The 27,746-nt window shown below is 39.4% G+C and overlaps 1 protein-coding gene across 1 annotated transcript; it reads left to right on the top strand.

Annotated features, from left to right (window-relative positions):
* Positions 1-9,366: 9,366 nt before the first annotated feature.
* LOC119739434 (endophilin-A1-like) lies at positions 9,367-21,422 on the top strand (the record flags this gene model as incomplete). Its single annotated transcript, XM_038214388.1, has 9 exons — positions 9,367-9,433; positions 10,065-10,190; positions 10,868-11,001; positions 12,816-12,882; positions 15,232-15,237; positions 17,737-17,837; positions 18,867-18,970; positions 19,743-19,879; positions 20,564-21,422. Coding segments are annotated over 9 exons (930 nt in total), but the record flags the coding sequence as incomplete, so codon positions are not given.
* Positions 21,423-27,746: the final 6,324 nt, after the last annotated feature.

The following is a 27,746-nucleotide window of genomic DNA, read 5'->3' as shown; positions in this document are numbered from 1 at the left end:
AAGATGGCATCCAACTTTTGGCCCTGTCCACTGAGCTCAGATTGTAACTTGCCAACTTCCGACTCGACTTTACAAAAAGCCTCAGACTGTTCACCCACGGTGACTTCGAGTTTCCCAACTCGGTCATCGGTTGCTGAATCGAGAGCCCTGACTAACTTGACTGGCTTTCCCTCAAGTGCCCTCTGTCTCTCGACCTTCTCATAATTCTCAGTCTCTAATGCGGCCTGTATGGCCTCGTCCAAGTTCTTTGGACGCGCCCTATGAATCCCTTCACGCACCGTCTGACTCATGACGGCATCATGGAAATGATTCTTGGCAAGTCGATCTCGTGCGTCTTCCTTTAACTCAGGATATGCTTTTACTGTAAGCTCACGCACTGCTTGCCCTAACTCCTGCAAGGACTCCTTCGGCCCTTGCCGACGATGTCGCAATTCGACTAAGTAATTCTCAGCCTGCAAGCCGGAATCAAACCTCCTCTTCAACAACTTCACCATTTCCGCATAACTATACTCATGTCCACCTGCGGATCCTTCTCCCAGTACTCTGAGAGCATTTCCCTGAAGGCTTGCAGCGAGGAATGTAGCGGCTTCCTCATCATCCCAGTGGTTAGCCTTTTTACAAGACTCAAAATGTCTGTGATACTCTCTCCACAAGACCTTACCACTATACCTATCGGGAATGATGTTTGGACGGTGCCGCTTCCGTCCCAACTGCTCCTTCAACTCACTCTCATTACATACCCTTGGCTCACTTTTTAATGGCCAAGGGCCTACCGACGGGACAACTTCAACCTTTCCCGATCGGTCAACACTATCGCTTGCTCGGGTAGCAAAACTCATTAGTTCTGCCCTCAACTTCTCAGGGGTCAAAACCTCCTGTCCCTCTGCAAAGGGATTATTCCGTGTCGAACTTTGACCTGGTCTTACGTTACTCAGACCATCTTCTTTATACGTACCAGGCATCTTAGCCACCGGTGTTTTACCCTCTACCGATAAGTCCCATGCAGGTTTCCTAAAGGGTGTGCTCTCCCTAAAGCTCACCTCTTTCCTGCCCTCATGGACTATCTCCGGCGACATGGCCACACTCGGCATCATCGCCTTTGCCCTGAACGACTCATAGCCAGTTTCGCTTGGGACTCGAAACTCAATTTCCGGGTCAACCCGAAACCGATACCTCTCTAGCTCAGTCTCTTTTGCAGACTTTTCTAGTTGCAATAACTGATGCTCCATCCGCAAGCGACTCAATTCCTCTTCGAGTGCCTGCACTTTGCTCTCACCTGGCGAGGCAACCGCACCACGCTGCTCGCTCATGGCAACGATATCCGACAATGGACTCTTTTTAACAACACCAAACAATTTAGTAAGCTCTCCGAAAGCTTTCGACTTATTAGCGAATTTTACTCAATCAATTCCAATCCCACTTCTGACACCATTTTGTGGCGGATTGCTCCCGAACCCAGTTACTTCCTCGGACCGGAGACTGACGAGCAGCCTCAAGGCTAAGGGATGCAAGTTCGTTTTGGTGGAAATATACCGCCTAAGGAATTGATTGGCTAACTCTGCTCAATAAGTCAAATAAACACAACAGGACACCTGATTTCGGACCACAATGATTTAAATATGGTTTATTGAATCAACAATTGCCTTATGAATGATTGATAATTAAATGACTTGAGTGAACTTCTTGGACTTGGGGGAACCTTTTATTAGTAATTAAACTTGCTGTATGGCTTACTACCCGATGTGCAAGGCTGACTACCTCGCTGTTTGGCTTACTACAAGGCTTACAAACTACAACAGTCGTTAAGTTTATTATAGAGGTTCTGAGGTAACAACTTAAGCTGCGGACGATCAACGTGGCTTACAATAGCTGCTGGGGTCGCTAGTCAGCCACACAGGGAACGCAGCCGTATGAAAGCAAGGTCAGTACACGTTCACCGCTATTCACCGTAAAGGTGTACACCACAGCAGGAACACCGACACCTCTCCCGATACTTGGCACGCTCAACCACCTTGGCTGATGCTACTCCCAACGCACGGCTTACTTATGTTCTCCGCTACAACGGGGAACTAAACGCTACCGGGATAAGTGCACGCAGCTCGCCGGCAACAACCTAGCGATCTCGGCTCCCTAGTAAGCGCTACCCACGGCACAAAGCCGATCCTAGTAAACCACACACAAACCACAAACTCTACAAAGTTCGCGCTTACCTCTCACTGTTGTCTCCTCGACCGCCATGAACGCACCGACCGTCTAACCACGTGTGTACGTCTCCACAGCACACAGAACAATGCTGGGCGACGCGCAGCCAATCACATCTCTGCGCGCAGTCACGTACACTAATGCTCCACCCCGTGACATTGCTCACTGGGGGGAAATCCCTAAATTGTGCTAGTCTCCTAACCAGCCTACATGTTTTGAACACTTTCGCCACAGTAAGGACGATTTTTTGGACACCGTGACTTCAATTGGGAATGCAGTTTTGTCGGTGTTACAAAAAACTATATTGGCGCCGATAATCTCTATTTTGTCTGTCAGTATTTAACAGGCTTGCGGTGCCAGTCATGCTTAACGTACAACTATATAGTATTGAGTAAAAAGTGATTTGTACAAAATACATAGAACAAGAAAGAAAATGAGATCGAAACAATTAAATGTTTTAAACGTGAAAAATATTATCCAAATGAAACAACGCTCATGGCAAAAAAATCAAAACTCCATTTCAAAAAGAAAAGAAATTTCCAAGAGGTTCCTTTGTTTCCTCTTTTTCAAGGGCATTTTACCCAAACTCTTTCCAACTACTCTTTGCTTTCTGATTGTCTCGCACAGAGACAGCTGTACCCAGCGGTTTAATCTTTCAATAGAGGGCGCACCACATGCACAGGGGTCGCTACTGCTAACACGCAGAGTCAACACGAACTGGTATTGAATAAAAAGAAGACACTCATGGTTCGGGCAATATCTCATGTAATACTGGACGTATTAACTCAGTATTTCGTTGAGTAATTGTTCATAATGGGTTACGATAGCCAGTACAATTTCTAGTGAATTTGTCAAAGAACAAAACTAATGTGAGCGAAACAACTTAGTGTGTTAAACCTGAAAAATACATTCGAATGAACATCATCGTAATTGACAGAAAATACTATATGGTTCGGTTGATAAGTCACAATTTACAAATTGTATTTTAGTGAAATTCCGACCAATAATTCGTCATAATGTATCACATTCAGGAGTATATTTTCATGGGAATTCGTTGAATAAGAACGAAAACGAGATCGAAACGAGATAGTGGACTGAAGTCGGTGCGCGGTGAGCGGTGTTTGTTTAGCGCGCCCTCTTATGGAAGAAATTGATGCATGACGATAAAATATAACACGGAGTGTCCTCACAATGCTAATTCCTTCAGTTGTTTTACATTCATTCGTTGGCGGTTCCTGTCAATTTTCAAGATGCTCTTGTCAAATATCATGGCAAAATATTAGAGGAAATTTCATTTCAATGAAATGTGTTTATCTTGAGTACAAAAAACTGTGTTTACACTGTTATTGAGGCAGAGAAAACGATATTTTTTATTCTCAATTTTCTACCTTGTTTGTCTTTTTTTCATGACCAATCATCTCTAGCCAGAATTCAATTCAATGCGTCTCTTAATTTTCTGAGATAGCGTGTCTACATGAACTATCGTTTATGTGCAAGAGTGAGGCAAATGTTCTGTTTGGACTGTGACTGCAGCCTATAGCCAAGTTTTTCTCCGTGTTGACGCAAGACACTGCTGATGGGGAGAAAAACAATAGTTTGTCTGAATCTTCTGTCTTGTTTGTCTATTTGTCATGACCAGCTATTTGGCCACAATTCAATTCGATGCATCACTTAATTTTTTGAGATAGCGTGCCCAGCTGGACTGTCGTTTCTGTGCAAAAGTGAGGCAAATGTTCTGTTTGGACTGCAACTGCAGCCGATCACCAAGTTTTTCTCCGTGTTGCGACACAAGACACTGTTAAAGAAGAGCAAAACAATATTTTGTCTCAATCTTCTGTCTTGTTTTTCTGCTTTTCATGAAAAAATCATCTGGCCACAATTCTATTCGATGCATCGCTTAGGTTTTGTTATAGCGTGCCGGCTGGACTATCGTTTCTGTGCAAAAAAGTGAGGCAAATGTTATGTTTGGACTGCATCTTCAACCCATCGCCAAGTTTTTCTCCGTGTTGCGACACAAGACACTGTTGAGGGAGAAAAAAAAAATGTGTCTTAATCTTCTGTCTTTATTGTCTACTTTCCATGACCAATCATCTGGCTACAATCGATTCGATGCATCACTTAATTTTTGAAAAAGTGTGTCCAGCAGTGCTTTCGTTTCTGTGCAAAAATGAGGCAAATGTTATGTTTGGACTGCGTCTGCAGCCAATCGCCAAGTTTTTCTTCGTGTTGCCGGAGGAACCTGCTGATGGTGAGAAAAACAACATTTTCTCTCAATTTTCTGTCTTGTTTGTTTATTTGTCATGACCAGTCATCTGGCCACAATTCAATTCCATGCGTCATTTAGTTTTGAGATAGCGTGTCTACCTGGACTATCGTTTCTGTGCAAAAGTGAGGCAAATGTTCTGTTTCGACTGTGACTGCAGCCTATAGCCAAGTTTTTCTCCGTGTTGACGGAGGACACTGCTGATGGTGAGAAAAACAATATTTTGTCTCAATCTTCTGTCTTGTTTATCTATTTCTCACGACCAATTATCTGGCCACAAGTCAATTCGATGCATCACTTAATTTTTGAAATAGCTTGTCCAGCACAGTACATCTATGATTGCACATGAAGGATATGGTTTGTTTATGAGACTATAGCATTACACTTGAAACCACCTTTCATCATATCAATCCAAATATTGTTAACATTGTAGTTGACCTTTAAAAAAAACGGTGTAATTTTGCGACAGTCACATGCACACTACATTGTTTCTTTTCAGTGAAAAGTTCAGGCTTTTAAAGTAGCTCTACCCGCATTGTTTGGTTTACTAGTTTAAACAATGTAACCACTTGATTTTCTATTTCGCTCTCGGACGTTTCACGCCGTCAGAGAAAAAAATTATAAGCTTTATTTTAGATTCGAGGGATTTATTGGGCTCTTAAATAGTTCGAAATTTTTGTAACATCAAAATTCTATAATTAAACGTGGGCGGATCGTTTCGATAGATGTCTCTATCATTACAAAGTGCAAAGCTTTCATATTGCTAGAAAAAATAGCAATTTGAAAACAAAATGTATTTTTCATTGTCAAAACTAAAAAAATTGCACGGGCAAGCAACTATAAACTGATCACATTCCGGTTATGCCATTCTACTTGTCCGATATAGCGCCCTCTGTTGAAAATTTGAAGAGCTCCCTCTATTGATATACATAAACAGCTAATTTGTGATCCAATAAATAGCGCACTCTATTGAAAAACAAAACAGCGCCCTCTAATGACCATACAGTTACCAACTCGCCCCCTTACCAACTCGCCCCACTTGTTTGCCCCAAACGGGAAAGGTCAATAGAGGGCGCCACTCATCTTATCAATTGAGGGCGCTATTTATCGAATCAATAGAGGGCGCAGTTCTCTTATCAGTTGACAGCTGGCGCCAAATGGGTGCATACCTGCAAATAAACTCCCATAGACACTAGTGCTAAATGCCCATACTTCAAAATTCTTTTAAAAATACTCAAAACTCTCACAGGTATTCAAGCTGCACAGAAAAATGATGATCAATGTGTCATCTTTCATTTTCTTTTCAATTTATGGTGGGTTGACCTTTGACTTTTCGAGATATTTTCACGCAAAGAAGACGACCCCTATTTTCCCCAAAGCGGAAAAGTAGCCATCTTGAAAAACGATCCCTCCACAACATGGCAAAATAGCGCCACTTTCGAGCCCAATAGCATCCAAATGCTCAGAATTGGAAGCCCCAAGTCCGGGCCAGAGGTTCACTACCATATCTCTTCAATTCCCCAATTTTACGGCGCTCAGAACTCTCTAATATAGAATATTTTGAGGGTATAACTTTTATTCATGAGCTTGGCGGATCGATTTACCGGTATGCACCCTATAATCACCTCATGGGGAAATTGCAACGTGATCCACAACTCGTTTTGGAAAGGTAAATTTCAGAATAAAATACAGGATTCTTTTGGAGCAGTTACTCAAGATCAGCTTAGTAAGACACTCGTAACGTGAACGTATAGTTTTGTCCCATTCTGACTAATAAAAAAGTAATAAATTATGCTGGCAATGGCTGGCAAAAAAAAATGTCATTTAATGATTTAGGCTAGGCTAGGCCTAGTTCGAAAATTTGGGACTCTTAATACTGTGTATGAGAGTCCCAAAACTTAAGGCATCCATATTGTGCAAAAGTTTGTGATGCATAATAAAACCAGTGTGAATCAAATTTGCAAGCTTCTTTGGCACTACACTACAGTTTCCTCAATAATCCCCGAAACTATCGTACAATAGGTTGCGCCACGCTGCGTGGCTAAAATAAATTTAAAAATAAATTTTTAACACAACAACCAGATGGAGCAAAATTGTTGTTCACAAACATGACAAAGTGGAAGGAACTGAAGGTGATATTCGGAAATAGCCGCAGCTGTGGAGAATGAAGCGATTTTGGCAGAAGGAATCCCTCGGTTGGACTGGGGTTATCGTGATGATGCTCTTGCTAGATAGAGTGTTCGAGATAGGTCAGCAAATTATGTCGGGTGGGATTCGGGTGTTCAAAATCATGGTCATGGTGTTTGAAGGTTCAAGTGTAGTCCGCGGACCGTAGCCTAACTTGGAGTTGGACCCTAGCCGGCATAAATGTGGCCAATTTACTGGACTACCTCCGCAATAAAGGCCACACTTCCACCATGTCCATCATGTACAAAAACATGTCGAACTTTGTCAAATTTTGATATTCACATTTAGGCATAGTTTGAACTTTATTTTTGGTTTAGAAATAGAAGTTACATGTACTCACCCAGACTGGGACCGTGAGTGCATAAAAACGTGCAAAATTACTACTGACGTTTTTTTACTCACCATCAGGCTAATTAATGCCCAGACAACACATACATCAAAATGATATAGTTGCAAGCATGTCACATGCGAAATTTGAGACCTTAAATCCAATTTTAAGGCAAGTTTTTGGCAGTTCAAAAACCATCCACGTCAATCTCCATGCTCTGGAAATGGGTGTGTGATTCCCAATGTATTCTGGGTAGGTGTAGGAAAAGCCTTGCAGCTTACTTGTTTTTTAATCGATGGCCAAATGAACATAGCGCCCTCTGTTAAAAAATGAAACATTTTGCATTTACTCAGATCAACAAGAGGGCGCTGTTTTATCTACACGATGAAAATGTTATAGCTGAGGAGTCTTTTTGCACAATGCATTGCAGTACACATCAACATGATGTCTCACGTTTGGATTTCGATAACTCTCTGTAAAATTAGATTTAAAAGCTCACAACAGCAACTTTACGAGGCAAAAGTTTCAGGGATTATTGAAAAAACTGTAGTGAGTAAGAAGCTTGCAAATTTGATTCACACTGGTTTTATTATGCAGCACAAACTTTTGCACGATATGGATACCTTAAGTTTTGGGACTCTCATACACAGTATTGAGAGTCCCAAATTTTCGGACTAGTACTCACCATGCTCACTTTTGTCATGTTTGTGCTGCCTTTTTCAGATGTCTAATTTTCGTGAAATTTCATGTTGAAATTTTGTTTGATACGTGAACGTGTGCAAACGAATCTGGAAATTTCACGAAAAAGAGACATCTGAAAAAGGCAGCACTTTAGGCTATAAAGAGGGTGAGTAGCTTCTACTAAAAAGCAAAAATAAACTACAAATTAAGCCTAAATGTGCAAGTCAAAATTTGACAAAGTTTGACATGTTTTTGTACATGGTGGAAGTGTGGCCTTTATTTACGGAGGTATATAGTCTAGTAAATTGGCCACATTTATGGGGCTAAGTTGGACCCAACTTATCGCCTTTGTAACATTCGGACATGGTCTGGCGATAGTGGGGTCCAAGCTAATCCCCGTTTTGAACGATGTGATGTGGTCTTCATGCCCAGCGTACATTGTACATTCGATGGTCCCCATATCCCGAGTGCGATTCCGTTACCGAGTGCAATGTATCGATTATGATAATGAGTAGACTGGATCTCGTTTGTAAACACAAGTACATTTCGAACGATAATAGAGAGTCGGGAACTAGGACAGCTTTTATGGGCGGAAACCAGTTCAAGCTAGTTCCCGATTGTCTTTTACCGTTTGAAATCCACTTGTGTTCACAAGCGAGATCCAGTCTACTCATTTTCATAATCGATGCTTCGTGCTCAGTAACGGAATCGCACTCGGGATATGGGGCCCATTGATTGTACGCTGGGCATGAAGACTACATCACGTCGTTCAAACATTAACACGAGTCGGAAATTTAACGTGTTCATGATCGCGAGGGGAGCTCTCAGAATTGAACGGGAAATTTCACTTTTCTTCCGGATCGTAAGTAAACTTCAGTACAACCATCTTAATCATCGATGTCTATTTGTACCTCAGGTGGCCTATCTAGTAATTGGGAGGCCATTTTGAGGGTGAAATCTGAATGTTAAAAAGACGATAAGTTGGGTCCAAGCATGGTCCAAGTTACTCGGACTACTGTAAGTGTAGTCCGAAAATTTGGGACTCTCAATACTGTGTATGAGAGTCCCAAAACTTATGGTATTGAAAACATGCAAAGCAAGAAAATAGACTGGCACCTGAAACAACCAGTCCAACACAGCTTCAGTACTGCATCAATCAACCATGCCAAAAGAATTAAAGAAACATGTGGCAAGAAGCGGGAACTAGTCTCAATTTACTACACATTTCTCCGTAGTCAAGCCACCAGACTATTGACACTGAATGAAGAGGTCAGTCTTTTCAAATAGTTGGACCATATGGTCATGATGGTTGGACATGTACCAGTCTAGTATTTAGTCCCATTTAGAAATCACTTGACTTCCCTCTCATGTGCAAAACATTGAAGAAAAATCTCCTTTGAAAATTGAATGAGTCTCCAACTTGGTTGGTGAAATACTGAGGACATTTTCTTTGCCCGTTTTGTTTTGCACGTTTCAGAGCACTCCAGAGCCCTGTCTGCTGTAAGTGTAACTTAGCCCTAGTCCTAGCCCAGGTTGGACTCTGTTGTGTACACGCAACGGAGTCCAGGGTATGAATCTCTCCTGCCATAGTGAAAACAGTTTTAACACATTTAGTATTAGTAAATATTGCTTGAGATTATTTATGCTTATTGAATTCTTCTCATTGTCTTTGGGTAATGTATTTTTTTTTTTTCATTAGAAAATTGACGTGACAGGTCACACAGTGGATGATTTGGTGAACAAGACAATAGAATACCTTCAGCCCAATCCAGGTAAGAACCAAAATTGAAACATCATTGACGCTAACCTTCCCAAATCCTCCAAAATCCTATTTGCAAAATGTAGGCTTTTGCAGGATTGAGGCTATATGGCAAAAATGTGTGCCTGATTTATGAGGATGCACTGTGTCAAGGTCTTGGGCCGGATCTTGTGTTGTTCCCTGAGCTCAGGGAACCAGACTAGCTGGCTTGCATCCACTCACGGATGTGTAACCGCTTGCAAAAAAAATGTGGACTAAATAAATTTGGTAAATTGGGGCACTATTTGGAAAAATCAGTTTCTTCCAACGATGGTCGGCCAACCACTCTTTTGAAATCAATACAAAAATTCCACTTTTCTTAAAAATAACAGCACACCAGGTTCCATGATTTCACAGGATGTCTGAGACTGTCATTCACCTACAGTCAAGTAAAGTATTTCATAATAATTTGGTAGTTTTGTTTGTTGATGTTTGCAAATGTCGTATATTACCTTTAATTGTAACCTTTGGAATAATTACGTATGGGGTGACTATAGAACACCGGTTTGAATCGGGTCTAAGTATTCACTTCAAACAAACCCAATAGAGATAGATCTTTTATTTGTGTGCTGACCCTAATCAATCGTATTGTCTTTCCTGAACAGTCCCCAGACCCACGAGTAAAGTCCGTGGTCAGAACAAGGGAGGAACCAAGCCTCAACAACCCGTAGGATTCCTGGGAGAAGTCATGCTGAAGAACGGCAGAGAATTAGGAGAAGATTCAACATTTGGTGAGCAAACTTCAAGATGTATTCTCTTTCCTTCAGTGGTAGACTGATCATAAAGCTCTCAAAAAGGTGCTCTAATCAGTGTTCCAATCCACCAACATAGTACCATGAGTATTGTGTAATTTATGTAGGGCCCAGCACTTCAGATATATGCAAGGCCAAGTAAAGAAATAAACCAGTTTCTCGTAGCTGTCCGCTGCCTTTTTTGCACCCACTTTTTATTTTTTATTTTTTTTTTATTTATATATGCATGCATTTGCAATATACAGGTGAGTCATAAAAGACGAAACCCAAATGGCAAGACCAATTTTTGAATGAAGTTTTGCCTGTAGCACTTTCCAAATCTAGGATATGAAAGCCCAATCAATGGGCTTTGTATTAACACAAGAATCATTCACATCACTCATTTGCTTTTCAAGTTACGGAATTTTGAACACAAACACCATTTTAAAGTTCTTTCCATGGATCACAAAGAAATGTACGTGTTATTTCAGCAAAACGAAAACAATTCACATGCATCCCTATGAGAATTGTTTTCGTTTTGCTGAAAGAACACCTACTTTTTTACCTAGCCCAACTGTTCTCATTTTGATGGAAACAACAGGACAATAAAATCTTTCCTGTTATAGGTATTATAAAAAGATGGATTTTGTTATGTTTTTGTTTTTGTTTGGATACAGGTACGGCGATGGTCGAGATGGAAGAATCACTGAGGCAACTTTCTGAAGTCAAGGACGCCTTCGATCTGAACGTCAGACAGAACTTCCTGGATCCGCTGGATCATCTCAAGAACAAAGATCTGAAGGAGATCAACGTGAGTTCCATCTTACAAAATCTAACATTGTCCATTATCTGGTTGATTCTGATAGAATCAGGACTGTGTTGCACAGCCACGTTCGGGGAAATTCAAGCACAAATTAGGGAAACTGGAAAAGCATAAAGCCACGTCAGAATGAAGTGGCTACGGCTAATACATTAGTTGCACCTATGGAAGCAGATGAAGCCACTTCCCATGTGGGCTAGTGTTAGTCGTAGCCATGTCCTTCAGACATGGCTAATGCTCACTAACAGAAGGGTTAACCAGGGTTACTGGAAATTACATTCTCATATAGCGTAATCCGGCAAACAAAATTAGAAGCCATTTTTGAGGTCGCGCCACGACTATGTGCACGCGTTCTTAAAGACGAGGCTCACAAATGTTTTGGTCGATGGAGTCCGGAGTGCGCGATTCACGTGAGCCTAGTGCCTCCGCATTTATCCTGAGTTATCCTGTTCACAGACAAACCAAGGCCGATGAAAACATATACCTCACCTCATGGTAGAGGGGAAAAAAGCAGACGGGAAACCGTTTTTTTTTTTCACTCTGTCTAATAATGCATTTCATAGACCATGCATTTCATAGACAATCTCAGCTCCCAGGGTATACTTAGCACAGCTGTTTAGTTTTGGTGGAAACAACAGAACAATATAATTGTTTTTTTATAGGTATCATTAAAAAAAAAAAAAATTGTTTTGGTTATTTTTTGGATACAGCTACGGCAATGGTCGAGATGGGAGAATCACTGAGGCAACTTTCTGAAGTCAAGGGCGCCTTCGATCTGAACGTCAGACAGAACTTCCTGGATCCCCTGGATCATTTCCAGTACAAAGATCTGAAAGAGATCAATGTGAGTTCCATCTTACAGAATCAGACAGAATTTGGTTGATTTTGATAGAAGCAGGACTGTGTTGCACAGCCACCTGCGGGGAAATTCAAGCACAAATTGTGGCCAATCTGGAAAAAAATTGATAGAAGACCAGTGATCGATTACTGATTAATTTGGGTTGTAACTTATGGCTGTGTACTTTGGGTCATTCGATAAATTGGGGGTCCACTTTTTTCCTGTCCCTGTTACATCTGACATCTGTGATTTTATAATTCTGATGCACTCCTTAATGCAGTCGTCCTCCAAGGGTGATTATGAATAGCAAACTACCTACACAACGAATACAAAATTGTTTAAAGTCATTCTTAACCCTAACTCCCTGGGCATTTTTGCGATGATGCTGCAAAATCCTCCAACTGCCTCCATGTCAAAATTGCATGCAGCCTCAATCCTGCAAAATCCTCCATTATTTCTTGAATGTGGTCCTTGGAGGGGTGACCACTGCCTCAATCCTACAAAATCCTCCAGCAATCACTGTCAATATGTTGAGGCTGATCGAGCCAGTGGCATCCTGGAGCAGTGCGGAGGACTTCAAGTATAATTTATGCACAACTGAGCATAAACAAACACAAGGCCCGGCCCAAGACCTTGACACAGTGCATCCTCCAAACTCGGACTCACATTTTTGCCAAACAGCCTCAATCCTGCAAAATCCTCCATTTTGCAAAGAGGATTTGGGAAGGTTAGGGTTAATGCAGTCGTCCACCAAGAGTGATTATGTGAAGCAGACAACCTACCCAACAAATTGTTGAAGTCATTCTTAATGATACTTGAACGGCAAATGACAATGCTCAGAGATAACAGGAACTCGAAAATTGTCACACTTTGACCCATAATTTATATAAGGTGCCTTACAGCAATGTGCAAATGTCTCTTGTCAAACAATAAGTTTATTTGTCTCCCCAATGTTTGTTTTTTTCAGCACCATCAGAAGAAGTTACAGGGGCGACGTCTTGACTTTGACTACAAAAAGAAGAAGCAAGCAAAAGGTAGGCGACAGATTATCTCAACTCCATCATATCAAATCATCTTACATTACTTAGATCATAACTAAAACAAAAATAAACCATTAGACTTCCAAAGTGTTATTGTTAACCTGACACTAAATTTATCATTATTAATTGTCATAGAGTATGTCCCAAAAAAGTGTCCATGATAAAAAGTCTGATGTGGTTTTGGATTGGAATCATTTGCCCTTGAGCATTAAACCGAGGTCTTGCCGTGATGACTGATAGCCAGGCAAATGATTCCAATCCCAATTGCAGCCCTTTTCACAACATGCAGGATTTTACACAGCTTACATAACACAGCACTGAAATTCATTAAGGCAAGGAACTTGGTCACAGTGTCCCAAAATGTTGTTGTGATCAATTGACAAGTGTGCAGCGATGCGTGACTGAAATTAAATGAAACTCATCGGGGTTGAGGCCAAGATAGGGAGTATCTGCACAATCAAACTTTTTCAAATTGGACTTCATGGTTTTGTAGTTATTTCAAAAATAGTCAGATGGACATTTCTTTTGGACATACTGTATAATGCGTATAATATTTGTTTGCACTAAAAGAAAAACAAAAATTGCATTGAAAATAGTGTTCCTTGCAAGCCTTTAATTGTGGTTTAGATTTTTTGAGGACTTAGTTTGGACAGTCGAGAAAAAGTTTGAACTTTGTGTCAACCATATTCACTCAGCGGCCAATATGATCTGCCAAATATTGTTTCCAAAAGTGGATATTATCATCGGGAACTGAACTTTGTTACTTTGATCGATAGGCCTAACTGTCTCTAATAGAAGAGTTTAATCATTAAATCCTGTAAATTGACGTCGCTATGAAGGAATTGTCCACACCTTTGAATTCAACATCATTTTTTTTTTACCACTCACTGTATTAATGTTTTACTTTCATTTTTCACTGTGCATCATCTACATACTCATCAGCATTAGCAGGTTTGGTCGGTATGTCAATAGTCTAGTTCCTAGACTCGTCATGAATGGTCCCTTATTCTGCTTAGCACCCATAGTGTACACCCATAGCTCACTACAAGTTTGAACTAACAATAAGCGAAATTGTCTGTGAGTTTCAAAAATGAGAATAGATAGTGTTGTTGACCTTTGTTAATGCACAATATTACCTTGTACTTTCCCTACAACAATATTGTGAATGTGTGTATGTAGAATGCTAGATGCTTAAGATTTACAACCGTGATAAATGTCCATGTAATAGATTAACCTTAGTCCACATACATGTACGTGCAGGCTTTTAAATATTCCTACTTTTCCTAGTTTTTTTTTTTTTTACCATGCTCCATTTTTTGTTACTTTTTTCTTGATTTTTGTCCCACAACTCCGAAGAAATTTAATCTCATTGAAAACTTTCATGGCAGTGTTACACACTGTCAAATCACACAATGAAGGGCTTGGGCTCAGGAGTACTGCAACTGTACTTCCAAGAGCTTAGTTGAGGATGGAGCACAAGTGTTGTGAGTACAGAACATGCCAAATGAGGCTTATGATGCTGTGGACATGGGCGAGCATCAACGAAAACTACCCCAGAAAGCTCACAACAGTCCTACTTTTATCCTGAGTCTGTCCTCCAAAATCCGACTTTTGTCCTGTTGGTTTTTGTAAATTTTGACCTTACTTTTCTCCTACTTCTTCACCTGGGTCTGCTTGAAAGCCTGTACGTGTATCGTACTATCATGACATTCTATTTTGAAGTGTGTTTTAAATCAAATTAGGTTAATTGCCCTTCAACGACGTTTAAACACTGTATACTCAGTGGGTAACACACTGAGTATACAGTGTTTAAACGTCAGTGAAGGGCAAAACCTAATTTGATTTATATCAACCCGATGCAAAAGTCCATCTTATAAAAGTGTGTTTTAGTTAGTTAATCAGTTACATGTCCCTAATAAACGTCTACCCCTTCAGGATTGGTCTAGACAGCCTCCAGGATAAAAAAAAACAACCAAACTGAATACAAAGGAATCCAACGGCTGCTTAGATTAATGGTCTCCATGCGCAAACAGGAGAGGGAGCTATTTGATCACTTTCGATAGTCCAGTGGATGGGGCACACTACGTATAGCGCATGGTACCCTGACTACTTTCATTCCCAATATGCACAAAGCCATAGCGTCTTCCTGTGGCGTCAGGCGTCGTTGGCAATGCGTTCAAATGTCTCTCCCAGTCGTCTCTCCGACCCCAACTCTCCCTTTCTTACCGTTGAGGGGGTACTTGTGCGAAGAGCCCATTGGTCTATTATCCTATGATGACATCATGTTTCTATTTTTACTTTCCATGTACCTGTAAAAACGTTTTCGTCGGTTCCTCTCAGCAGCAGGTGGTATGTCAACACCGATTTTGTAGCGTAGCATTTCGTAGAAAATATTGTGGTGAAATAGATCAGAATTAATTGAGGATTCAGAAAATACAGTATAAGGCCAAAAATCTGTGTGTCCGTCATGCGTAGTGCGCACTGCCTGATGTGTAAAAATCAGTTGTTTGATAAGCAATGTGCATTCATACATAGGTCCATGTACCTGTATTGCGCATTGCGCTATCCCTGCTGCGTTAAGACCAGTCATTGTGGGAATATGAGCTTTTACGTCGGTCAAGTGTGCCGAGAAATACATACTCGTGGATTTTCAGAGTACGCATCGCAGATACGCATCTGGTATGCAAAACGCAATACGCACGTCAAACATGGACACATGGATTGTCGGCCTAAAGCGTATCAAATTTGGCCAGCAGTCTGGGCTATAGAGTAGGCAGTAGTGCTATATATTTGTAGATTTCGCCGTGGGTGCAGAGTCGAAAATGAAGGCAAAAGCAAAAGCGTAAAGCCACGTCAGAATGAAGTGGCTACGGCTAATACATTAGTTGCACCTATGGAAGCAGATGAAGCCACTTCCCATGTGGGCTAGTGTTAGTCGTAGCCATGTCATTCAGACATGGCTAATGCTCACTAACAGAAGGGTTAAGCAGGGTTACTGGAAATTACATTCTCATATACAGTGGAACGTTGCTATACCAAACACCGCTATTTTGAAATATATTATCCCAGATTTCTAAAGCTCGGTAGTCATTTTTTTTGAAAATCAAAACTGGATTAGAGTTCACTTTGTCATTTTGCAGTTTTGGTTTTGTTTTGGTTTTGATGCTAGCTTGTGCATGTTACTTCCTTTATTTTGTTTGGCATTTCACGGGAACGTCCTCATGAAACTTGCATGTTTTGTTTTCAAACATCCTGCTTGGAACACTAACAGCATGTCATAGAACAAACGTAGCCAGCATTTTCACTTTGCCTGCATGTTTAAGCCAGCTGCTATGTTTTCTTGATTGGAGATTATCATTCCGTTTTCATTTCATTTTTTTTCCAGTTTATTTTAAGCACATCCAAATCAAGCAACAGTCCAAAGACCAAAAATGTCTGTTTTACTGGGTGATGAAATACGACAATTTATGTTATCAATAAAACCTAAACAATATTCAAAAAGAAAAGAAAATTGCTTTGGAAGATGATCAGATGGACCCCAAAATGGTAAAGTTTAAGAGTGCTTTTAGTTTTAACATCAAAAGACATATTGTGTTACAAGTTTTAGAATGTAATTTGTAACTGTTGTAAATTATCGTGTCTACTAAAGAAGGACAACTACTGGCAAAGAGTTATGTTGGTTGTAGCTGATTCTGTCAGAAATAACATGAATTTGTATATATGGAGGTATCATGAATATTCATTACATCTCATACATATTAATGAGCCTGTTTGCGCATTTTGTTGGTCAATATTCAATTGCATTGATGAAAAAAATTGACCCAAATCATTTTTGTGTGGACTCAAACTCGAAAAAGTGTAAAAATAGTGACTTTTTCCGAGGACGAAATTGAGAAAGTCTTAAGTGTTAAATATGTGTGAGTTGTAATAAGTACGGAACTTTGTTATGCAGCTGATTTCACAAAAAACAGTGCGTAACTGACACCATGCGTAGGACTTAATGCAACAAACTTATTGCGCGGCCATGCAATGAACTTATGATTGATTTCACGAAAGCTGGCGTACATGGGCCACGTTTTAAATAATCTAAAAATCTTGGACGAGGATAATAACAGCATTTCATGGAAGAAATGTTTGTGTATGATTTGTTCGTTCGTGAAGCAGTTGTTGAATCACTTCCGCCCGCCATTTTGTCCGTTTTTGTCCGTTTTTCCATTCATTCATGGAGGTGGGAAAGCGTTTATGTTTCATGGTATTTAATGGTATTTATTTGTTTGTAGAATGATAAATGATCAGTGGTGGACAACTGAATTTTGGATCATTGTATCAAAGAAGTCATTACTTGGGAATAGAGTATGCAAATTACGTGAAATTTTCACAGTTACTAGTCAATAACAAGTACTTTACCCCTATTTATATTAAACAGAGTGAGCCACATATTTTTTGAAATATGTTTCTAATTTGGTCACTTTCTTTATGACTCATTGTGTACATGGTGATGGATTAACTCTAACTCCCTAGCATGATGTACCAGGAACCATACCCATCCTGGCAAATTCCAACACCATATGGGAAACTGCTGACACATATTCTATCTTTGATTCTGGAGGTGTGCCAACCCAATGTAAAAGACTGTCAGTTTAAGGGTACTGTACCCATCCTGACAGATTCCCACTAAACATGCCGTTGGGGTTTGATGGGTTGAGTTCTGTTAGGGTTAATGCATGCTTGCATGATGCAGGAATTATACTACATTTCCACACCAGGAAAATACTGGCATCTTGGATAATTCTGAGCCGATATTTCTGACTTTTGTTCTCATCAATCTTGTTTTTGTTTGTGTTGCAGGAAGCACAATTCCTGAAGAAGAAATCCAATTTGCAGAAGAGAAGTTTCACGAATCTCAGGAGCTTGCTGAGAACGGGATGAGGAACCTCCTTGAGAGTGATGTAAGTACCTGACAAATCGGAGCAAAGATGAGCCAAGATGCACTAGAGCATCTTACTACTCAATCAGATACCACTCATTGAGTCTCAAGAACAAGTTTTCACTTTATATTTCTGCACATTTATTTTGATATTTCTCTCAGTTCAACCATGGAAGAATAATTTATACCGACATTGTATGGGTGAAGAGATTGACGGTTTCTATTTATTTCTGTTGTGTAAGATTTTCTTTAAATGGCCATTTAATGTAATTTTTTTAATGCAATCCTTGAAAATGTACCTTTGTGTCCGAATTTAACCTCATAACTTTCAGTTATAATTTTGCAATTTTTAAGGGTACTTAGGTGCCGTTTTGGTTTTTATGCCAGTGAGAATTTCCATATTCATGAGCAAATGTGTGATGTCATTTTAGGCGGAAACTTCAATGTTATAGCTATTTCAGCACCAACATTTGGGATATTATGATGTTGTAAAGTTTCTTTGGTGATTTTTTTTGTTTTGTCAGAGCATGGCAGTAAGCCACTGAGCTAAGTTTTCTCACAAATGTTTTCAATTATGAGCAAATTTTGGGTTCACAATTTGAACAGAAAACACCTAAACTGAACAGTGTCTTCCTGAAATGACATCACAGCAACAGCGCCCTCATTTGTCAGGAAAAGCATGGACAATATTAAATGTTTAAAAAGTACACTTTTCAATACATTTATCCAAAAATGGATGTGAAATAGTTTTCATACATTTAAAGGGGAGTAGAAAGTTGTACAAATTATGTTCCCAAATGAAATTCATGTCATGGGGCCCTTTGAAATAAAAAGGGAAAATCTTTCCTATTTCTCAAAAGTAGCTATGGCGTATTGTGTTTCATTTTGATTCAATAAACATGGTTAATAGACATGGTAAGGTATCAAATTTCCTGTTGCAAGTCTGATAAATGGGCCTATTTGAGTTGGTAGCAAATCCATCCAACTATTTCTGGAGTAAGATGTTGATGAACAGAGATTTACGGACTAATTGATTGGTTTTCTTTAACAGGTTGAGCAGGTGTTACAGCTTCAAGCGTTAGCCGAGGCTCAGCTAGAATACCACAAACAGTCTGCGGAGGTTTTGGAAAGCCTTCTCTCAACACTCAATGAAAGGTATGCCAACAGGGGAAATCTGCCCCCCCCCCACTCACTTTTCATTAGACTTGTGATTGACTTATGATTGACTTGTGATGGACTTGTGATTGATTTGTGATTGACTTTTAATTAGACTTGTGATTGACTTGTGATTGACTTGTGATAGACTTGTGATTGACTTGTGATAGACTTGTGATGACTTGTGATGACTTGTGATTGACTTGTGATTGACTTGTGATTGACTTGTGATGACTTGTGATGGACTTGTGATGGACTTGTGATGACTTGTGATGACTTGTGATTGACTTGTGATGGACTTGTGATGACTTGTGATGGACTTGTGATGGACTTGTGATGACTTGTGATGACTTGTGATGGACTTGTGATTGACTTGTGATGACTTGTGATGGACTTGTGATGACTTGTGATGACTTGTCGATGACTTGTGATGACTTGTGATGACTTGTGATGAACTTGTGATGGGCTTGTGATGACTTGTGATGGACTTGTGATGGACTTGTCGATGACTTGTGATGACTTGTGATGGACTTGTGATGACTTGTGATGGACTTGTGATGGACTTGTCATTGACTTGTGATGACTTGTGATGGACTTGTGATGACTTGTCATTGACTTGTGATGACTTGTGATTGACTTGTGATGACTTGTGATGACTTGTGATGACTTGTGATGGCCTTGTGATGGCCTTGCGATGGCCTTGTGACTGACTGACTATAATACCCAAACTTGTCAGTTACCATCCTTCTCAATGTTCTGTGATGTTTTCCAGGGTTGAGGAGGCAGGCAGTCGACCCAAATCAGAACGCAAACCCAGAAGTACTTTCAACTCTTACTCCACGAAGAGAGACTCCAGTGACGGAGACGACACCGACGCGTACCCGTCAACGGTGGATTACAACGCACCAGGTAAGTCAACAGGGATCTCATGCTCCAGCTCAGCACACAGTTTGCTTAAGGTTGCAGGCCAGTAAATAGGCCCAAAATTGACTTCCCTGGCCAAATCACGATTTGAATGCCCTCAATTTGTTTGCTACATGTATTGGAGCATTTTGTGGGCCATGAACTTGAGGGTTTGTAAAACAAGAAGGGTCCATGCCGTGATGAGGACGAAGTTTGGATGAAATTACCAGTAGGCCCTAAATTTGCTCTATTTTGCAATGGAGCATAGGCATCGTTTTCAAAATGGCGATGGACTTCAGGACTACTTTCAGGGGTAATCATCTTTGGATGGAATTTTCTCCCAAAACTCATTGGATTACCCACCGAAACTTGATGAAATGAAAGATGATGAAATAAGTTTTAATTTGATGTGTGCCTCAAGCACTTTATAGAGACTTGTGAGTATTTGTCCTGATCTTTAGAAGTGCAGGTAATTATCACTGAGGTCTATGGCAGTTTATTCGCTGGTTTGCAACCTATAGGCTTTCAAACTGGACAGAAAATGTTGCTCAGTAAAAACAGGTCACCAACTAACCATCTGTCAACTGTCATGTGAATATTAGTTGTAACTGGTACCTTGCAAATTTGTGCAAACTGAATAAATTTGCTATTTTTCAATTGATTTTGTGATATTTATTTCCAATTTCTCAGTACCTGTAACGGCAACGAAGGAACGCTGCAAGGCACTGTACGACTTTGAGGCAGAAAACGAGGGCGAACTGGGGTTTCAGGAGGGCGACATCATCAGCATCGTCAGTAAGATCGACGAGAATTGGATCGATGGAGAGTTAAACGGTCACACAGGATACTTCCCGGCTAACTACGTGGAAATTATCTAACCGGTTTAATCATGGTAGGTGGTAGCGTTACTTATAGTGTTGCAGTTTGTACTTTGTCATCGTGTGGTTGAGTATGAGCGTGAGTTCTTCGCGATGAGTACACGCACAAGTACTTTGTCAGCATGAGTTTGAGTACGAGTACGTTGCCATGGGCACAAGGACACATTGAAGTACTTCGTCATCATGAATTCAAATACAAATACGAGTACTTTGCCTTGAGTACTAGTATGAGTACGCATATTCTGGCATGACAAGTATGAGTACGAGTACTTTGTCTGAGTATGAGTCATTTCTATCAGTATGAGTACTACAATACTGGTTACTCACAATGGAACTCTGTGTACAGTGAACAGATACATTCAATAGCGCCCTCTGGAGAGTGGTCCTATGTATATCAGCATAATGTCAATTGTGTATTTTTTTTTTTTTTTAAATTCCATCATATTAAGCTATGTATTTCCATAGACGAGATCTCTTAATTGTTAGTTCTTTTGTAAGCCTTGGCAGTCTGGTGTTTTCTTTCTTGAAACAACTAAGAATATGTCTTCCCTTTGATTCTACCAAATGAGAAATTACCGGTCTGTTGGTATTTAAAAGGAGGCATTATACAACTTAGAACTCTTGAAAAGTTCCCCAGATTCAGTGAATTCCAAATGATGTGGCTACGGCTAGGAAGTACAGGAGTCTATGGGAAGTGACCTCAGCCGCTTTCCATAGACGTGGCTACTGCTAGGAAGTACAGGAGTCTATGGGAAGTGACCTCAGCCGCTTTCCATAGACATGGCTACGGCTAGGAAGTACAGGAGTCTATGGGAAGTGACCTCAGCCGCTTTCCATAGACGTGGCTACGGCTAGGAAGTACAGGAGTCTATGGGAAGTGACCTCAGCCGCTTTCCATAGACGTGGCTACGGCTAGGAAGTACAGGAGTCTATGGGAAGTGACCTCAGCCGCTTTCCATAGACGTGTGTGATTGCAAGCCGTAGTCAAGTAATATGAACACAGCCTTGGTCAAGGCTTGCTCAAGAGTAGTCTGGTACCGTTTGCAGCACAATGGGGAAAATACTAGGTTGCCATCAGGAACTAGCATTTGCATTGACATGTAATTTGTTTGATACAGAACAAGGATAGCCGTGTCTGAATTACTCAGCTATGGCTCATGTGTAATATCAAGCCGTAGTCGTAGCCCAGTAATTCAGACATGGCTAATTATTCCAATTTTAAAGACGCTCCTTAACACACAGGAACTGAACAATTTAAGAATAATTTCTTGATATTGTAATTCATTATATCATAATGATACAAATACCGAATGTTACATTACTTGAATATTATGTATAAATGGAGCTAAAATAATTCTTGCGTACCTTTTATCTATTTTATAACGGAAATCTTAAGCAACTGATCATTGTGGTGTTTGTTTTTTTCAATCGTAGAGAAAATTAGAATTGTTTTCTGTTTCGGTAGACGTAGTTTATGTATCATATATAAATAAATAACCTATTTTTGTACAGAACTTAGCTGTGGAGAATGGTTCACACTACAATGTCTGATAGGGAAAAGAGTGGAAAAGTTATCATAGATGTCCAGATTTCAGAGATTATAGAGCAAACTTTTGAGTCGACTAGACAGGGTTGAACTTTGGGCATTTCATTTGAGAGTTGCCAGTTCAATCTTGCATTGATATGTTTGTCTTAATAAGAAAAGTACTTTATATTTTGCGTTGAAGCTAAAACTGTCTCAAGTCGAGATTGATGGTCTTTATTTTACTAGTATCTTTTTTTGTTTACTTGTGTAGTTATATCCCTGAACTTTATGTACAGTTGACACTCAATGTCTAAAGGCAGTAGGGAAATCAGTCCCTATTTTTCCTTTTCTGGATGGCATTTGTGAGAAAACGTGTTAAACCCGAGATGAAAACCCAAGGTAGTAGTAATGGTACGCTTTTGGAAAGAATGCAGTATCCAGACGCTACTTCTTTGGCTATGCACAAAGTCTATGGAGAGTCTAAGACCACTTTCTAACAAAATTGGACTCACGTTTCTCAGTCCCAGATTCATGTCTTTTCGACATTTTTGCAGTGACTGATTCATTGAGATAATATATGATGGAAAAATGACGTCAGGATGCAACATTCTTTCCCATATTTCTCTCGGAGTGAAATTTCTTTTCTTTTCTGTACACCTGAGACGCTAACAGAGAAAAATCTATTCAAACTTTTTTTTTCAATCTAAGTGTATTTTGTTTTCACCTGAATGATCTGGTGCCTACTTTTAGTGGGTAACAGAGTGATTTGTCGGATTAAAAATAAGAATGTTTTTGCAGTTTTTCTGCAAGGTGTGCGTGTATAAGAGATCCCTAACTTGTAAGTTCCTAACAATTATGCATAACTACTCATGATGCATGTACCTTGATGTAAGTTCAGTCTGTCACAAGCCAATGTGGCCCATCAGGCTGGCATTTATCTCCAGTTTCAGTAGCATGAAACAAGAATATTTCTACTCCCCCTGGATGGGATGCTAGTCCATCTCAGGTTACTCCCCAGCTAATGCTGGAACCATTTATACTCCTGGGTGGAGAGAGGCAAGTGGGGTAAAGTGGCTTGCCCAAGGACACAGCATATGGCCAGCAGCTGGATTCAAACCCTAATGTGTCCTTCAACAAAAATCTGTTGAGATTTGGTGGGTTCCAATAATAATTTCAGTGACAGTTAAATCTTCTTTGTAAACATGTCCAATTTTTCATTCTCGAAGATTCATATAATTGTCAGCGCGGCTACGTAGTAAATAATTTCATACATGTGTACTTTACATGTTTTGTCTCTTACATCAAAAATGTTACATAGTGACTTGAAACAATGAGAATCCAATGATAAGAAATTAATGTGTGGTCGACTAATTTGAGTGTTTATGTTTCATTTTAGTATTTTGTTGACTACTTCTTTTTCATGTTTTTATTTTATTTATTTTTTCATTTGATGTGACCCTAATATGAAAATGAAAATTAAGCAAAGGAATTGTCCAGATTTTGTTTTCATGTTGTACATGGATTGGCTCGTCGCAATTTGACGCTGGTTTTGGAGGACTGTGTAATCGCTAACACTGGTTCTCGACTTCCTAGTCAGTTCATTGGTCAACTGCACCCTGTTGGATTTGAATGGGTTTTGGAAGCACATGTAAAAATGCGAAGGTTTCAGAGAGAACCATCTGGAAACATTTTCATGTTGTTATTTTAATTATTGATTTTAATTTGTTGTATAATATTGAAAATTATTGGGTTTCTTCACTTGAAAATTGATTAAATTTTGTGAATCAATTCAAAGGAGAGAAATCCCTTTATGTTCTGAATTTCAAATCGTATTTAAGAATGGAAATAAATTCCTTTGTAAATGGTGATCGTGGATGTAGCAAACCGAGTCATTAAGCCGCGCCCACTGCCATGTGAGCAGCAACAACACGTGACCCACTCAACCAATGCTGCAATGCGTGTTCAAGACGCGCGCGTCGTACGCAAATGCACGCGTGTCAGACCGCATTAAATCACGGCTGTGATTGGTCAGAATATTACGGGGGCGGGGCTCAAGCGGATCAGTCTATATTATTATTGCTGGGTGGGATCGGTTGCCTTCCAGTGAAATTGAAATAACCTACATGAATTTCCATTATGAACGAAGATCATAACCTTAGTTTGTTTATTTTTAACACCAAATTCAAACTTGTGGAAAGTCCCAAGTTTCACTATTCCCGTTTTTACCCAAAATTATAAACAAAAGCAAATGCTAGGGGTTAAACTGAATTTTTTTTTACTTAAACAAGGCCAATAAAATGAAATATCTGCAAACGAAAATAATGAACTTTCGGTGAGACGACCAGCGTAAATCAACACAAAAATACTCAATTTCTACACTTTAATTCTAAGATTAGAATTTATTTTACCGATTTATGTCAAAAACGGAGAAAAATCTGCCAAATTTAACTCAACTTAATTTTCTTTCAAGAGAGGGCGCGCTACACAAATAGTGGTCACCATCGTAAAGAATGTTCTGTCTTTAAACTGAAAGCAGGAATGCAACTTTCATAGTTCAAAAACAACACACTCGTTTTCCAGACGATAACTCAAGAAATGCGTGTTGCATTGAATCGATATTTCGTATTGTGATTAAAGGTAACATATATCACAAATCTGTTGAATTTGGAGTGGGATCGTCCGACAATAAAAACAATATAACCAAAATAATGTACTGGGGAAACACGGGAAAATCCCGCCAATTTATGTCATTTTCATTTTTCTTTCACAAGAGGGCGCGCTATTGGTCACCACTGTACTGTGTACGTAAGTACAAAAGTATTGTCAACACGAAAAACCATGCCTCAAGTTCATGACACAAAAACGCTCTCGGTTTGACATTCCTCACTAAATTCAACAGATTTGTTCAATCATCTGTATGTTTAATCAATTTATTAAATGTCGATTTCATGCAAATATGTATTTCTTGAGTTATCTTCTGGAAACTGAGTTGTTTTTGTGTCATGAAAGTTGACTAAAATCTCCAGTTATTTGTAGCTAGCTAGTTCTTTAACACATTTCCGGAGTATATTAATTATATTTTTGACGGTTTCTCTCCAAATTCGCAAGTGATGTGTTGTGTATGATAACTTATCAGGAGATTTGATTTCAGTCCAATACAACAAGCATTTCTTGAAAAGTCGTCTCAACAACGAGTGTGTTGTTTTTGTTCCATAAACATATTGACTCAAATTCGCCTTGTATTTTGCGCGCTTACATGCCACATTGTCTTGTGTATATTTTTATTATTGGTCAACAATTGATATCCAAATTCAAGAGATTTGATACATATATCAGGTTAAATCGTTATGCAATATTTCAAATTAATGCACCAAGTACTTCTTGAGTTATCTTCTCGAAACCGATTGCATTGCTTTTTGTCATGAAAGTTAGTGACTCAAGATCGCCAGTATCTCGAGCGCTTTAACACACTACATTTCCGGAGAATATTAATTATATATTTTTTTGATTTTGAAAAAAATACTTGATTTTGGACAATGAGTCATTTTTAATGCCAAAACCCAGTTACTAGTCCTTATCATTTGTTTGTAAAACTGTACGCATGCATTTACTGACATGCGTGAAATGTTTTGGTTAAATATGATTGTTTTATTTTGTGTAACAAAATGCTCTGCAACTAGTTCGAGAATACCATAGTCAGTGATAACTCTGTGTTAAGTTAAATTCATATAGACTGTTATTTTGGAGTTGAAAGAAATAAAATTTCAACTGCTTTTCAGGAAACACTGTGTTATTTCCAAACTTGTCTCTCCCATAGTTTTGAATTTCTTGATCCAATCATGGAGGAATAAACAATATAAAAAAAGAATATTTTATATTTTTAATTCTATTTTATTCTGAAAACAACACTTCAATTTTTCTAACATAATTTCAGTCAATTTATGTCTCGGGAATGTAAAAAAAGGGAAGAAAATTAAGTAGCAATAAAATAATGTGGGACTCGAACCTGAGTCGCCTGATTGGGAGTCCTACGCTAGTCCACAAGACCATTAACGCGCTCAAATGCTCAACCAGTTCTACTTAATTAACTGTAAGATAGGCTTATCGTGGCTTTTCACGTTGACGCCCATGCACGCTTAGACGTAAAACACAGTCTGACGATGTAAAACATTCGTTTGATTTTGGGTGTAGCTGTTCTAATTGATCTAAATTTAATTAGAAAAGGGTAAAGGGTGTCAACTGAAGTAAAATCCTGAAATTCAATGAAATAAAACTCGTACAATCCTTGGTTTCAGTACGAAACACACGTGTTCAACGGATGCAGAGAAGCCTATTTCTTTTGTTAAATTCCTTTGTTGAATCTGGAGTTAACAATAAAATGTTTCCATTGAGGCGAAAGGATTAAACGCCGCGATCTTTTTTCACGCTTGAGTGTCTCTGAATGGGGAATATTGAAGCGGAAAATCACGAATTACAGCACTTAGGCAGCATTTTATCCCACATAATGATACTTTTTGAAGAGGAAATTGCATACTGAATATAACTATAGTTTCAAAATTCAAAAATTCGCCGTATTTAAAAAGTCGAGGTAATTTTTTTGGAAAAATTTCACTAAAACTTTCCTCATCCTAACGTAGGCGGCGCTATATATATTTAATTCTCGCACGTGCACCGTATTCAGAGTTGGCTAGCGCATTAGCGTGTGTGTATGGCATTGCAAGGGGATGGGGCGGGGCTGGCTGCCTGTTTTGTATACATGCACGATTTATAGCCCCTTTTGTAAAAAACATTTCTCCACTTACGACTTTTAATAAATATATTTTGTTTGTCCCCCCCCCCCCCCCCTCCCCATCTCACACGACAAAAAAAAAATTCCCGCCTCCCTCTTGCTCATGTGTATACCGGGGCCCTTTTATTAATATCCTTATACGCGTCTCTTTTGTTCCATTAAAGTTGACTTTTATTCGGATTGCATTTTTTTCACTGACCTTAATTATCTATTGTTTTAGTTGTAGACCTATTCAACTTTTATTCGTGAGAAAAATTGAAATTGTGATGCTAAAATAAGATTGGGCAAACGGGTGATACACAGATCGGGCGGCGGCTATCGCGCTAACAATGCGCGCACTGAGAATGAAATATATATATAGCGCCGCCTACGATAGGATGAGGAAAGTTTTGGTGAAATTTTTCCAAAAAAATTTCCTCGACTTTTTAAATACGGCGAATTTTTGAATTTTGAAACTATAGATGTATTCAGTATGCAATTTCCTCTTCAAAAAGTATCATAATGTGGGTATAAAATGCTGCCTAAGTGCAGTAAATCGTGATTTTCCGCTTCAATATTCCCCATTCAGAGGCACTCAAGCGTGAAAAAAGATCGCGGCGTTTAATCCTTTTCCCTCAATGGAAACATTTTATTGTTAACGCCAGATCCAACAAAGGAATTTAACAAAAGAAATAGGCTTCT

The sequence above is a fragment of the Patiria miniata genome, unplaced genomic scaffold, assembly GCF_015706575.1.
Source record: "Patiria miniata isolate m_02_andy unplaced genomic scaffold, ASM1570657v1 HiC_scaffold_10, whole genome shotgun sequence".
In the NCBI taxonomy this organism is placed as follows: domain Eukaryota; kingdom Metazoa; phylum Echinodermata; class Asteroidea; order Valvatida; family Asterinidae; genus Patiria; species Patiria miniata.
This window is presented reverse-complemented; position numbering and strand designations above follow the sequence as displayed.